Source organism: Myxine glutinosa, chromosome 2 (assembly GCF_964187855.1).
Source record: "Myxine glutinosa chromosome 2, kmMyxGlut1.1, whole genome shotgun sequence".
In the NCBI taxonomy this organism is placed as follows: Eukaryota; Metazoa; Chordata; class Myxini; order Myxiniformes; family Myxinidae; genus Myxine; species Myxine glutinosa.
The window spans coordinates 228,038,184-228,054,072 of record NC_136262.1 but is presented as its reverse complement, the minus strand read 5'-3'; the positions used below and the strand labels follow the sequence as shown (position 1 = coordinate 228,054,072).

Here is a 15,889-nt window from a genome sequence, read left to right as displayed (position 1 = left end):
GTGACGTTTTTTTGCGAGAAAGAGAGATTAAACCTAGGCAGGAAGATTTAGTTTGAGACAAAAAGTTGGACCAGCAATCCTGACATGGAGTGTAATATGGTTCCGGGTATAACTTTAACACTGCAAATTCAGAACGGTAGTACTACCTTGGGCAGTTGCTGTTGACAACTAACTACCTAAAAACAACTGTCATGCACAGTCTGATCCTTACAATAACATGATCTAACATGTTATAATTTCATGCACGATCTGAGCATTTCATTCACCTAATCTAACATGTTATGACATCATGCATGTTCTGATCCTTTCAATGACCTGATGTAACGTATTAAATCATGCACGTTCTGATCCTTTTAATGGCCTGATCTAACATGTTATAATGTCATGCACGTTCTGATCCTTTTAATGAGATCCAACATGTCATAATGTCATGCATGTGCTGATACTTTCAATGACCTGATCTAACATGTTATAATATCATGCACGTTCTGATCCATTCAGTGACCTGATCGAACATGTTATATCGCATGTTCTGATCCATTCAGTGACCTGATCTAACATGTTATATCATGCATGGTCTGATGCATTCAGTGACCTGATCGAACATGTTATATCATGCATGGTCTAATCCATTCAGTGACCTGATCGAACATGTTATATCATGCATGTTCTGATCCATTCAGTGACCTGATCAAACATGTTATATCATGCATGTTCTGATCCATTCAGTGACCTGATCTAACATGTTATATCATGCATGTTCTGATCCTTTCAATTACCTGATCCAGCATGTTATAATGTCATGCACATTTTGATCCTTTCAATGACCTGATCTAACATATTGTTGCAGATCCCGGGTCTATTGACGTACTAGGGGGAGAGGGGGGGGAGGGGGGGGAGGGGGGGGAGTCCCCAGTTCCCCGGTTCCCCGGTTCCCCGGTTCCCCTCAGACACCGGGTCCACAGGCCGCCGGCCACGACGAAACTCGCGGTCGATGGGTTGCGAAGCAACTTCAATTGCCAACCTCCCTATCACGGGTCGAAGGGTTATCGGTCACGACCTGAATACCTTGCGAGACCACGTGGCTGGGAAGACCGGGGATTGAACCCTCGTGTTTCCACACCTTATTCCAGTCAAGTGCGCCGAGCAGATCGCACGGTGTGGGTCGTGGCGTTACCCTGCATGATCTACGGACCTAATCGAGCAGCCGAATTCGGTTTCGAACTGTGCTGGGCCAATGGATGAAAGGACGCACACGAGCAGGTTGAAAGGAAACAAAATGTACACGTCTTTTATTTACAATAGCACAGATAAATAAAAGGACGAGAAGCAGACTTAACAATTCTTACCTATCTAATCCCGACACAGGCGCCTGTTACACTCACACACGCACAGGGAATGAATCACACCGATTAAACTCGTATCTTAAATGCACAGATATCACTTAGAGAAAATAATTCATACATTTCATAAATTCTTCTAACTATTTTGAGGAAACTTTTGCCGACACGCAAAGCACGTTGCTAAGTAATTCAGGGGACGGGAAATTGACAATTGTTTTTTTGTATGCATGGCGGAGGCTCATGAAAGAGCTAGAGAAGAATGGAAGAGAACAGAATGGAAAAGGGAAAATACTAACAGCAGAGTAGAAGTGAGGCTGGGATCAAGGGGAGGGAGAGAAGGATAGATGTGGGTGAGCAAGCTGCACAGAGGCTGAATTAAACACACAGCAAGAACGCGAAGGGGTGTTTGAAAGATGAAGGGGTGTCAGTATGCGTGAAAGATGATATGGAATGGCAACGAGTCACCTTGAGGAGAATAGAGAGATTGGGCAAAGAAGGAGGTAATTCCACAAGTCCCAGTCGAAAGACAAAGGAAGGTGAGCAAAAAGTTTTAGACATAGGGAGGATGACATGGAGTAGGGAGGAATGAATGTGTGCAGCATATTACCTCCACTTATTTTGGTGAAGATTCAGATCTGGATGGAAGATTTTAAAAATTATTTAGGTGATTCTTCACCATTGAGTGATCGGGCCAAAAACGATATATCGCATGATATCTCAAAAAGTTGTGGATGACTTGTGAAGAAACTAGGGGGATGAGTTGGTTAGATGACACGAGAAAGCGGATTTGGACTTTGGTTCAGCCCCGAATCCAGATCCGGCCTATCAGTGAATACAACATGTAAGCTGTTCAGCTTGGTGGAGGTATGCGCTCTATGAGTGCCGTTCTTGTTTTTTTTATGTTGAAGGCTCTAGTCACGGACTATATCGTCCTCATCGAAGACAGGCCTTACATGAAACAGAAGAAAAGTGTCTGATGTTTGTTTGCAAGAGAGACAGAGAGAGATTAAAGCTAGCCCGGTAGCTACAGTTTGATTGACACAGAAAGCAAGACCAGCAATCCTGACACGGAGTGTGTAATATGGTTCCGCACCACTTTAGCACTCCTAATTCAGAACGGTAGTACTACCCTGAGCGGTTGCTGTCTGCAATCTACTGCCTAAAAAAACCGGCCCAACCGGATGGGTGTTGTTTTGGAGACACCATTTCCTTACTGGATGGCCAATGGCTCACTTATGGAGTTCATCCGTCCTTTAGCAGGTATTGTTTTTAGTCCTGCAGGGTGTCACCGTCACCCTCCCCATGAGCAAGCCAGTGAGGGTAGTCGGTTTAGTCGCCGACTACCCCACCATGCGGCAGGTAGCACTGGGTTACATGTTACCAGTGGCAGTTGAGAGACTGGCCTGACCTCAGTTACAGATGGGTTTACTTCCAAGAGGTCTGAGGGGGCACACAGATGAATGGTGGTAAAATACTGAAGCCTAAACCTTTTTTGTGGGCTGAGAGGTGCTTATTTATATCGTCTGAAAGGTGTTCTTTTAGTTAATTGCTTTTGCTTTTTTATTCAAATCTCCATTAGACAAAGAGGGGCATTTCAGGATAAGGAGATAGATTATAATCTTATTATATAAATTATAATAATTATAGCTCTTATTATATAGATAGATTATAATAATTATTGACCACTTTACTGTGAGCAAGATGCTTCTAGAATCACTGTGACTGGGAGAATGATTAACAAACAGAAACGGTTTTTTTCAAGATGTGAGAGCAGAGGTCTTCCAGAGAGCTGTTAGAGTGAGAATTGGGCAGGAAGGGATAAGTGCCCATACTTCGTGAAGGATGTGATTTTTAGTCAAGATTGACATAAGTGGGAATTTAGAAATTTAAACATGACTAAAAAGGGAAGAATAACAGAGGTGTTGGGGAATCAAATGTTAGGTAAAAACCAAATGAGTTAGGAGCCAGAAATGTGTAGATGGAGGGGAGAGCGAGCGAGTAATAGAAACACAAAATCATGTTGTGATTGTATACTAGATGGAGCAGTAATGGTTTTGGATTATGTTGCAAGGTTAGACTAGGATGCATCTGAAAATACAACCCGTCCATGTCCGGCTTCTTCCGTATGCTAAACGTGACAAAAGCGGTGAAAAAAAAACAAATGACAACTTTAAGGGGCCTTGACCTTTGACCTTTTGATCTAAATGAAACCCAATCAGCTTCTACCTTTTGATTGGTGAACCAATTCAGTGACACAATGTGCAAATTCTTAAAATTTCAGGTCAATTGGATGGAAATTGATGATTTTATGTGATGTTGACCTTTGACCTTTTCACCGAATTATTAAATTGGCTTCTCCATATTCTCATAATAAAGCTTTGTTTAAATATTTTATGACAAAAGCTCAAATAGTAAAATAAAAAAAAGTTGCGGCCCGGACGGACACACGTACAGTCACGTGAAAAAGTAAGTACACCCCATGTAAAGTTTTGACTTTTTCAACATATTTCAACATACAGCTATTTGATCTTCATTTCAACAATATTGATAGATAAAGGTGATATAATATAACAAATATCATGAAACATTTACATTTTGTAGTCGATTGTATAATTTAAAGAAACATAAATGCAAATTTCGCATGAGGAAAAAGTAAGTACACCCCTACATTTATCACTACTTCAAATACCTAAAATTAGAATCAGGTGCACCAGCTCAGGTGCAAATGATTAGAACATCGTTGGAGAGGATCTTGGAGGAACCTGTCTTATTTAAACCTCAGACATTTAGTTTGGTTTGCTCTTTGTTTTTGAAGTGTGCGGCATCACCATGCCTGGGTCAAAAGAGCTCTCTGAGGCCTTCAGAAAGAAGGTTATAAATGCCTACGAGTCTGGGAAGACATTTAAAAAGATCTCCAAACAATTTGAAATCAATCGTTCGACTGTCCGGAAGATCATCTACAAGTGGAGAAGATTCCAAACAACTGCCAACTTGTTCAGGCCAGGCCGCCCCAGCAAGTTCAGCCCGAGAGCAGACCGCAAGATGCTGAAAGAAGTCTCTAAGAACCCCAGAATGTCATCACGGGACCTACAGGTAGCTCTTGCCACTGTTGATGTCAAAGTGCACGAGTCTACCATTAGAAAGAGGCTGCACTAATTTGATCTACATGGGAGGTGTGCCAGGAGGAAACCTTTGCTGTCCAGAAAGAACATCAGGGCAAGACTGAAGTTTGCCAATGAACACCAAAGCAAAGACCAGCACTTCTGGAACAATGTGCTCTGGACAGATGAGTCAAAGGTAGAACTATTTGGCCACAGTACCAGAAGACATGTTTGGCGAAAACCAAAGACAGCATTTGACCACAAGAACCTGATACCAACTGTAAAGCATGGTGGTGGAAGTATTATGGTTTGGGGCAGCTTTGCTGCATCAGGGCCTGGGCAGCTCACCATCATAGAATCCACTATGAATTCTTCATTGTACCAGAGGGTGCTTGAGGATAATGTGAGGCCATCTGTCGGAGAGTTGAAGCTCAACCGAAAGTGGACCTTGCAACATGACAATGACCCTAAACATACCAGTAAATCCACCAAGGAATGGCTGAAAAGAAAGAAATGGAGGGTTCTGGAATGGCCAAGTCAAAGCCTGGATCTATTAATCCCATCGAGATGTTGTGGGGAGATTTGAAACGAGCTGTGCATGCAATTGTGCATGCTGTGCAACAATTTTTTTGTTGAATAAATTATTGCAAAGTCAATTTTTCATTGTTTTTTGTTCAATTAGATCACCTTTATCTGTGGATACTGTTTAAATGAAGATCAAATATTGATATGTGCACATATGTTAAAAAGATTTTTAAAAACATTTGATGGAGCGTACTTACTTTTCCACATGCGAAATTTGCATTTATGTTTATTCAAATTATACAATGGAGTACAAAATGTAAATGTTTCATGATATTTGTTATATTATATCACCTTTATCTATCAATATTGTTGAAATGAAGATCAAATAGCTGTATGTTGAAATATGTTGAAAAAGTCAAAACTTTACATGGGGTGTACTTACTTTTTCACGTGACTGTAAGTGAATGCAAAACCCCGTCTCCCGCTGTATGGGGGACGAACTAATAAACCGTGCGGGGGGGAGGAAGAAAAGCAAGAAGAATGAGTTCAGTGAGTTGGAGTGGAGAAGTGGAGTTGCATGTTATTGACTTGTCAGACTTTTATAAGGAAGAGATTGTAATTATGACTATTTTCAACTCTTAAATAACATAATTTACTTGTAATTATTTATTTGTGGCAGGCCTCAAAAGTCGAACCGCCTTTAGAGGCCTTTTTCCCCCGCAAAGCAGGAGTTGGTCCCCTTTTTTGAGGCGATGTTTTATGGCCAGATGCCCTTCCTGCCGCCAACCCTGTTAGTCGCCTCTTGTGACACACAGGGAATTACCAGTGAACTGGTACTCAATTTGCCGACCTTGGAAGGATGACAGGCTGAGTAAACCCCCCTGGTGTTAATTCAGCGATCGACCGGGATTCAAACCCAGGATCCTAGGATCCCAAGCCGGCACCCTAACCGCTAAGCCAACACCAGGCTCAGGTCTTAAAAGTCGCCTCCTTTTTATTTTTCAAGCTGGTCTCCACTCGTACTGTCTTCCTTCGCACTTATATGTTGCGTAGATAAATGTGTCTCCAGCAAACACGGTGCGGCGAGGCAATTGTATATGCATTGCTGGGCACAGCAAAATTATCCACTCAATTGCCATTACCGGGAAAACATCACCGCAGCAGCAAAAATGACATGCCTGCCAGAAGGCAATTCAAAAATACAAATTACTTGTTATGGAAACTTCTCATGATGGATTTAATGCCTGTGCCCTCGGTTAGAGTTTGTGTTTTGTATTTTGTGCAAAGTTAGATGAAACCATGTTGTGTGGTATCGTGATTTTGTGCAAAGCAGGTCACATGATTACGGTTATTAGTTACTAGAACTCGAAAGAGAAGTTCCTCAAATGTTACTATATATCTGTGTTGTATTAACAAAGGTCCATGTCAAATTAGAAGCACCCCCATGTTTTTTGTATCAAATTTTTGTATCTAGACATTGTAAGTATCTAATCTCAGGGTTGAAAGTACATTTAATAATGCAAGTGTGTATCTCTCTCCACAGACGCAGAACGTGATCTATGACATAGTGTCAGAGCTCAACGAGCGAAACGAAGAGTTTGAGAAGCGCTTGGCAGGCCTTGAAGGTCGCCTGGAGGTACTAGCCAATGAGGTTAAGGCCTTACCGGCACGTCTGAGCCAGAGCCTGTTGCTAGAACTGGGCCATAATGGTGGAGCAAGTCCTGAAGCGAGTTTGCAATCTCCAAGCACCATACGGCTTCCTTTCTGTGGAAATGATGGGGCGGTGGACAGAGGCCGTGGAGTCAGTCGTAGCACATCGCCTGTCCGACACCGGCGGTCAGCGGCGACGGACATGCAAAGCTACAAGAGCATGTGATGGTCTCTGTCGGGCCTTGCTCCTCGCAGGCACTGACTTCAAGCCCACTCCATCCCCTGGATGCCTTATCCACTAGACTGTTCACCGCAGGAGGCGGCCACGCGCTTTGCTGTGGAGCATTGTGTTTGCTGCTGCTGCTGTTACTGCTGCTGCTGCTACTGCCAGCTCAGTGCTTTTGGGTTGTTGCAGCAGGTGAAGGCGGTGCCTTTACTCAGGTGTCTGTGCCCATTCTGTGAATAGGACAAAATGTTTACGCATAACTAGCCAGACGTACCACTCACTGCATGCAATCGCACAGTTCCCGCAGCAAAAAGCACAAAAAGCAGACACAGATAAATGGTGATGTAACCCAAAGATTTGACCTTTCTCTCTTACTCCTACTCTTTCTTTCTCTTTCTCTCTCACGCTCTCTATCTGCCCCCAACTTGCTCTTTCCTTTCATTTCACTCTTTCTCCTTCTCGCATGCTCTTTCTCTTATGTTCTCTCTTTCTGTTATGTTTTCTCTTTCTCTTATGTTTTCTTTATCTCTTGTGCTTTTCTTTTCCTTCTTTCGCTCTCTCCCCTCTGCCCCACCATCTCTCTCTCCCTCTCCCTCTCCTTCCCTCTCCCTCTTCCTGTCTCTCTCTCTCTCTCTCTCTCTCGCTCTCACTCTCGCTCTCGCTCTCGCTCTCGCTCTCTCTTTCCTCTCTTCTCGTCTTACTCTTTTTCTTTCATTTGCACTCTTGCTCCTTCTCGCACACTCTTTCTCTTATGTTTTATATTTCTATCTATTTCTCTCTGTCTTTCTCTCTCACTCTGTCTTTCTTTGTTATTCTTCCTCTTTTACTCGTTCTCTCTTTTCTCTATCTCTGTCTCTCTCCCCCTCTCTCTCTCTCACTCTCACTTGCTAGACAGACATTTGTGTTTGCACAAATTTGTTCGGTTTATTTGTTTGTGTCTGTTCACTTTACATGTTGGTGGTTATACATTCAGCATTTCCTAATGGAAGGATGGATTTGTTGCAAAATGTTTTTGTTTTTTTTGTTAAATATCCCCAGATTTGTTCCAGCTTACAGAGTGGAGTAGTGCCTCACTTCCTTTATATTAGCCTTCTTCTAAATCTCTTCTATGCAAGTATTTTAAAGAGATACCATATGCATTTCACCCCCATGAGTAAGCCTTGGTTCAAAATGATCTCCTCTTGTTCTGGCACAGTGGCATTGATGGCTTTATTACTCACAGACAGTAAAACAAGTAGGTTCTCGAGGACGTCTACATGGGAAACATACACAGCCCATGAAATTATTTTCAATGCATTATCGTTGAAGCTCTCAAATTGGATCACACAAAGTCTAGAGTATCTCACTGATAGAGGTGCGTACATGCAGTCGAACTGTACATAGCGTAAAATCCTGTAGAAAAGATATCGTTTATCGTGCAGGATTTATTGACCTGTCAACTACAATGTGTAATTATTTCAATGTAGGACTGAGTTCTTCTCCGTACATTATACAGCCTGTTTATGTTAAACATGTTAACAAGTTTGTATTATAAGCAGGGATCTGCATATTGTACATACTATATGAAACTATATGACATGTTTTGGTGAAAAGGAAATTTATATGGTTTTATATAACCAATAAATTTAATAAAACATATCCTGTGTGTGCATTTTAATGATACAATCTGCTCTGTGTATACCTCTTTGCTCTTTTCCAGGTCTTTATCTGAGGGTTTCTTGGCTACTTATGGAAAAGTTGCCAATGCTGCCCCCAATCCATTGGCTGAAAGGCTAGCTCAGAGGTAATGCACATCATTTGAGCTGTCAAGTCTGTAATTGATTTCAAACCCAACAAGAACCTTTCCTGGTGCTTCGCATGACATCACTTCATTGATGTGTGCCAGTCATCAAAGGAGGGATGGTGGCAGGGGGTGGGTGTGCGGATTATCTGCCAGCATTGGGTAGTAGACCTGTCTGTCTGTCTTTCGCATGAAGATCACATTGTCTGTGAGACAGTGAGATGATCACACTGTCTTTCGCAAAAAGTAGGCCATTGTGTGTTGTTGTCCTGGCCAAATTTCAAATTCTACAAATTCAAATATAACGACCTATGGTGGCTCTAGAAATTCCAACCCTGAGTTGTAACTCGTATTTTCTCCACAATGAATAGACACACCCTCGATCTCAAACAAGAGGTCAGGGACACATCTCACAGGACATTTCCCAACCATTTTATACTGTCTGGCTCCCTATCCTGCTTTCTAAACTGTCAGCTAATGGCATGTCCGGATGAACAACGGTGCCCGAGGAGCATCCAGGGGGCATCCTGAGGAGCATCCTGAGGAGCATCCAAGGGGCATCCTGAGGAGCATCCTGAGGTCCAGGGGACCTTCATATTGGGGGGGCCCTCAAACTTTACCCTTATTCGTCTTTTTGCCAACTGACATGCTGGAAGTACATTTGCAACTCCAAGCAAGCGATGTTTCCTTCCTGGAAATACTTTCGTGTATTTCAGCAATATTTGTGTCGCTGATAATCGGATGTCCTCTGAGCATGCAATGCATTCGATCAATGTAATAGTGAAGAATTTCCTCACCATAGGCTGTATGTAGACCACGGTTGAGATTGGACATTGTGTGAGGAGGGATATAAGTAATGTGGGGGTGGTTGGAGGTTGGAGGGAGTTGGCTGACAGAGAGTTGGGGACAGAGGGGAGTGGAGGAGTATTGTGGTCAAGAAAGGGCAGGAGCTTTGACCCATTGGACTTGACTCGTTATAAAGGGAAGAGGAGAAGAAGAACAACAACAGGTTGTAATTATTACTTATTAGCACAGTGAAGATGGTAAAGGACTAAAGATCCGTTCATTTAAACAATTTCGCTTTCCCACTTCTCGCATCCTTCCAAATCTCGCGAGAGTTCCCTCGTTCCTCACCACTCCATTTTCAGTTTTCACCCATTCCTTCACAACTTATTCTGGTCTCTGGTTCTCGATCTTGTATACAAAAAAAAAAAAATCACTGGCAGTGTACCACGATGCTTCTGGTGGGGTTTGGAGCACATTCATGGTGAGCAGCAGATCATATAATGTAGGAAAGTGCTAAATGTGTGATAACCCAGCGAACACACCGACCTTGGGCCAACGTTGTGCCGACATCAGCCGAGTTGTTCGGCCGACGTGATTATGTCTGGGAGGGCAACGTCGGCTCACCATCAGTTGGCAATGTAATTACGTCGCCGAGCTGTAATGTGTATATTTTTCAATAATCAAGGATTTATTAATTTTAGTATTTAGAACTTGAGGTTTCATCATGAATTGTTCTTGTTTTATTGTGTAATTAATTCCCAGTTTGCTGTCATGAAATCCCAGAGAGGCAGTTTATAACTATGAATGGATGAGTGGCTCACAGAAGGCAACGCTTCCTCATCCCAACATCAGAAGAAACCCAACTGCCCACCAAATATCGTCCAATAGCATGTCTATTGTCGACCAACAACATACTGAAAAAACAAGATCATTATAAGACCAGTCTTGAAGTGACCACAGATTAGATTTTCGGTAATGGCGGCACTAATTTGCATATTTTACATGTCAAGGACACATGTGGTCACTTCAAGACTGGTCTTATAATGATCTTTGACCCTCAAAATATGGGTCTAGACACCTTGTTTTTTCAGTTATCTGTAATATTGGCGGAGATATGGTGAATAACAGATTTATCCATAATGGCGGCTTAATTTGCATAAAAATGGCACGTGGGACATCCGGACAACTTTTTAACATAGCAAATCGTTTTCTACGCATTTTTTCCGATATAAAAACGCCCATTAGAAATTGATTTCCAGGGGGTGTATGCTAACCTCCTCTACCCACTAGACTATATACGCACTACTGTTCCTCACCCTTCCTACAGGAAGCTGCAGTAGCATCCCTCTGCCAATCTAGGAAACAAAGGAACAGGTAATCTACTGAAAGTGAAAGATGTCTTTTAATGCTGGAAAGTTCCATGCTTTCACTTTGTTCCTCTACAGGTAGATAATTCCCCAATTTATTTATCTATCTATAATTCCAGTAATCTCTGTGTGTTTGTTTGTACGTTTGTTTGTCTGTGACCGCTGTTTCTCGACAACCACGGGTCCGATATACTTTAAACTTGCCAGGTATATTGCTGGGGACCCGAGGATGTGCCTTTTCAAGGTTTCATATTAATCGGACAATTACTTACCGAGCTATGTCCAAAAAACGATTCAACCAATCAGAGAGCAGCGAGCTATCGCGTGTGCCGAACGTGGCGAACACACTCTGCCTCGGATGGCACATTTGAGAGCGTATTCATTTATTTCCCGTCGGCAAACTATGTTGGCGCTATGTTGGCGTTAAACGATGTTTTAAAACTAATTAAAACCCCGGGGGGATTGTCACTGTACTCGCAAGCCGTTCGCCGTTCGCTTTGGCGTTGCGAATGGACCAAAACATTTCATGCACCAAACCATTTCATGTAAAGCGTTCGCCGTTCGCTTTGGCGTTGCGAATGGACCAAAACATTTCATGGACCAAACCATTTCATGTAAATAGAGGGGGGGATATAATTTTAGATATAGATATAGTACGGGCATGCCCTAGTATGGTAAAATTCTAGGAACGGTGTAGTCTTTAGAACTCCTGGGCCTCATGGCTTTGGCAGGTGATGTCTACAAGATATCATCCATAGCCAGCCACTGATTCAGAATTCTTCTTCATCAGTTGTCCTTATCTTACATGTGGTCAAAAATATAATCTGAAGTGCCATTAAATATGGCTCCTTACTTTGTGCGAGAGATGCTACTTCTCTCCTTGCTCCCCTTGAGGCCATGGAGTCCCTATAGTGCATTCTACCTTAGACTGTGTCATTATCATCTCACAAGAGGTGCCTGAGTATCAGGCTCTGCTTCTCACCATCTGCACCTTTCAGTCTTGCTCTTCATGTCCTCATGCCTCTACACCCAAAACCTGCTCCCCTGATATCACCGGAAATCCTATAAGCCTGGTGTTGGCTTTGCAGTTAGGGTGCCGGCTTGGGATCCTAGGATCCTGAGTTTGAATACCGATCGATCGTTGAATTAACGCCAAGGCGGTTGACTCAGTCTGTCATCCCTCCGGGGTGGGCAAATTGAGTACCAGCTCACTGGTAATTGGGGCACTGCATCAGCGGCACAAACGCGCTTCCAGAAAAATAATGCAAACCCACAGCCACAGGCTGCATACGAAACAGCAACAACCAGAAATCCTTACCTTGTTTACCTCCTCAGGTCTAAACTTAGCACTCTCCTCCATTGTCTCCCTATTATCTTGTGATACCACTGGGTGGATGAATGAAGTACAGTGGGTGTACTTTATGGAGACCTTCAAGAAGCTTTTGATGAGGAGCCACATAGAAGGCTGTTGGTTAAGGTAAGGGCTGTCGGAGTGGTTAGCAGAGTAGCCCCGGGTTGGAAACGGGTTTAGTGATAGGAAGCAATGAGTGGCGGTGAACAATAACATATCCGATTTTGAGGATGTAAGTAACGGAGTACACCAGGCATCAGTTCTGCGACCATAATTATTCATTCATTTACATCAATGATTTGGATAGTAGGGTTGAGTAGGCTTACATAATTTACAGATGACAAAAAGCTTGGGTGTAAGGTAGACAACAGAGGGGAGGGGGGGGGGGGGAGTGCACAGATTCAGGAAAGTCTGGATTCTTTCCTGGAATGGGCCAAAGATTAGCAGATGCAGTTAAACATAATATAAGGAAAGTTAAGGTGCTGGGGTTGGGTAAGAATAATAAAAATAGGGATTACATGATGCATTGGGCAATCTTGGAGCGTGTCACACAGGGGAATGAACTGGGGGTGGTTTTAGATAAGGAGGGTAAGCAGACAGCCATAGATAAAGCTAATTGGGCTTTAGGTTGCATTTGTTGGGGGATAAATTTTAAATCAAAAGAGGTAGTTTTAACTGTGTAGGATTTAGTGAGGCCTCATCTGGAAAGTTTGAACAGTTTTGGGAACCACATCTGAGGAAGGACATAGCTTCCATAGAGAGGGTACACCGTAGAGCAACTAGATTGATTTCGGGCCTAGCAAGACCAAGTTGTGAGGAGTGGCTGAAACAGACAGGACTTTTGCATTAAAGAGGAGGTGATTGTGAGGAAATCTGATAAAAAAATTAAGACAAGAAGACGTCACGCGGAGCACGATACTTGCAAAATCCGCCCCCCACCCCGAAGAAAAAAAAATTCCATTGATATAGCAAATTGTCCATTTCATCAAGATTAAAATTGACAATCTTGATCAAAGTTCGGGTCAATAGGAAGAAAAGTGACGATTTTTCAGATGAAAAATGATGATTTTGGAAGGTTGACCTTGAGTTGACCTTTGACCTTTTGGCCTCAAAAATAGTTAGTTTCCCTATTTAGTGACTCAATGTGCAAATGCTGTTCAATTTTCAAGTGAATTGAATGAAAATTGAGGATTTTAAAAACTTGGCCTATGTTGACCTTTTGGCCGAAGTTGACCTCAAAAATAGTTGGTGGTTGAATTCAGTGACCATATATGTAAATCCTCTTAGAATTTCAAGTCAATTGGATGAAAATTAAGGATTTTAGAAATGTGGCCTATGTTGACCTTTTGGCCTATGTTGACCTAAAAATACTTGGTGGTTGAATTCAGTGACCAGATATGCAAGTCCTCTTGAAATTTCAAGTCGATCAGATGAAAATTGAGGATTTTAGAAATTTGGCCTATGTTGACCTTTTGGCCTATGTTGACCTCAAATATGCTTTGTGGTTGAATTCAGTGACCAGATATGCAAGTCCTCTTCAAATTTCAAGTCAATCGGATGAAAATTGAGGATTTTAGAAATTTGGCCTATTTTGACCTTTTGGCCTATGTTGACCTCAAAAATACTTGGTGGTTGAATTCAGTGACCAGATATGCAAGTCCTCTTCAAATTTCAAGTCAATCGGATGAAAATTGAGGATTTTAGAAATTTGGCCTATTTTGACCTTTTGGCCTATGTTGACCTCAAAAATACTTGGTGGTTGAATTCAGTGACCAGATATGCAAGTCCTCTTCAAATTTCAAGTCAATCGGATGAAAATTGAGGATTTTAGAAATTTGGCAAAGTTGGTGACCTTTTGCCTATGTTGACCTTTTGACCCCAAAAACAATAGGCTTCTTGCTTTTGACCAACTCTACCATTTGGTGAAGTTTCGTGAAGATCGGTTGAAAATTGTGACCTGTAGGCCGGTGACAAACAAATGAAAAATCACTCATTGAGCGACACTTGGCAAAACAGAACAAAGTAGAATGGCACTCGGTAGAGCATCCTTTTGACCTCCAAAATAATTAGTGGTTGAATTCAGTGATCTTATATGCAAATCGTCTTCAAAGTTTAAGTTAATCGGATGAAAATTGACAATTTTAGAAATTTGGGCCTTTGTTGACCTTTTGGCCTATGTTGACCTTTTGGTCGATGTTGATCTCAAAAAGAGTTGGTGGTTGAATTCAGTTAGCTGATGTGAAAATCCTATTCAAATTTCTTATCAATCGGAAGAAAATTGAGGATTTTAGAAATTTGAAAAAAGTGGTTGACCTTTGGCCTATGTTGACCCTTTGGCCTATGTTGACCCTTTGGCCTATGCTGATCTCAAAAATAGTTGGTGGTTGAATTGAGTTGGCTGATATGTAAATCCCATTCAAATTTCAAGTGAATCGGATGAAAATTGAGGATTTTAGAAATTAGACATTTTTGTTGATCTTTGGCCTATGTTGACCTTTTCGCTTACGCTGATCTCAAAATAGTTGGTGATTCAATTCAGTTAGCAGATGTGTAAATCCTTTTCAAATTTCAAGTCAATCGGATGAAAATTGAGGATTTTAGAAATTCAAAAAAAAGTGGTTGACCTTTGGCCTATCTTGACCTTTTGTTCTCAAAAATATATAGGATTTTGTCGGACCACGAACCCTACCATTTGGTGAAATTTCGTGAAGATCGGTTTAAAATTGTGACCTGTAGGCAAGTATAAGTGAGCGGACAGACAAACATACACACAAACACAAACCGGAGTGATCAACATACTTGCAAAAATATATAAATATTTTTTGCCAAGTAACAAACAAACAGACAGACAGACCGACAGAACCACAAACGCAACCGACCAATATACTTGAAAGATCTTCGATTTTGCAAGTAATAAGGAAGGCTGGAGACAAAATAAGTGCAGAATAATTTTTCAACAGAATGGACACTGATGGGACAACGGGCCACAGTTTAAGAGAAAATAAGAGGAGAGTTAAGACGGTAGTAAGGCAGGCGTCTTTCGTTCAGAGATTGATGAATTCATGGAATGGTCTCCCTTCAAGGGTGGAGACAGAAGTCAGTGGATAGTTTTAAAATGTAGTTAGATAGCTATCTGGAAGTAGTGGAGATGGGGGTGTACTTAGATGGTGTGATTGCACAGGATGGCTCTGCTGACCTGCTCTGCCATTGAAGTTCCTTAAACATCGTTGGCAAGCCATTATCCCACGTGTGTTGTCTTATAATCATCATCCAGCCCTTCAAGTCTTCTGGCCACCATTTATGGTCGTCTGAATTTTTCGATAAGCACTGAAACCCTGTCCCCCTTTCATCCGCAACTTCTTTCCTCATTTTGAGGGGCACCCATCGAGTTTTTTTTTATACTTAGTCGAGGCTCGTATAAGAGCTAACACATATAAACATATAATAAGGGAGCGAGAGACAAAAAGGGGGAGAGAGAGGGAAGCACAACAACAGTCGGGAACAGGGACATCAGGAGATCTGTGGAAGGGAGAGGGCTGAGGCAGGGTACATGGGATAAACAAAATGGACACCTTAGAGAATTTCAGGAAAGAAAACAGGATTTTGAAGAAGGTTTCTTAGAGCATCAACATCTGTGGAATAAAAAGCATTGCAACAAAATTCAAAAGAAATATGCAATATACAGTCATTTAGTAGTGTTTGCTATTCACCAGTTATGTTACTAAAAATGTTTTATCACCCAGTTAAATAACATAGGATT

The 15,889-nt window shown here is 41.9% G+C and overlaps 1 protein-coding gene across 1 annotated transcript in view; it reads left to right on the top strand.

Moving 5' to 3' along the window:
• LOC137420761 (small conductance calcium-activated potassium channel protein 2-like) overlaps nt 1-6,953 on the top strand; it is a 475,474-nt gene extending 468,521 nt beyond the window's left edge. Inside the window, exon 8 of the mRNA XM_068106101.2 lies at nt 6,513-6,953. Coding sequence (XP_067962202.2) covers nt 6,513-6,845 — 333 coding nt within the window. The 3' untranslated portion in view covers nt 6,846-6,953. The remainder of the gene's footprint in view (nt 1-6,512) is intronic.
• The last annotated feature ends 8,936 nt before the right edge of the window (nt 6,954-15,889 follow it).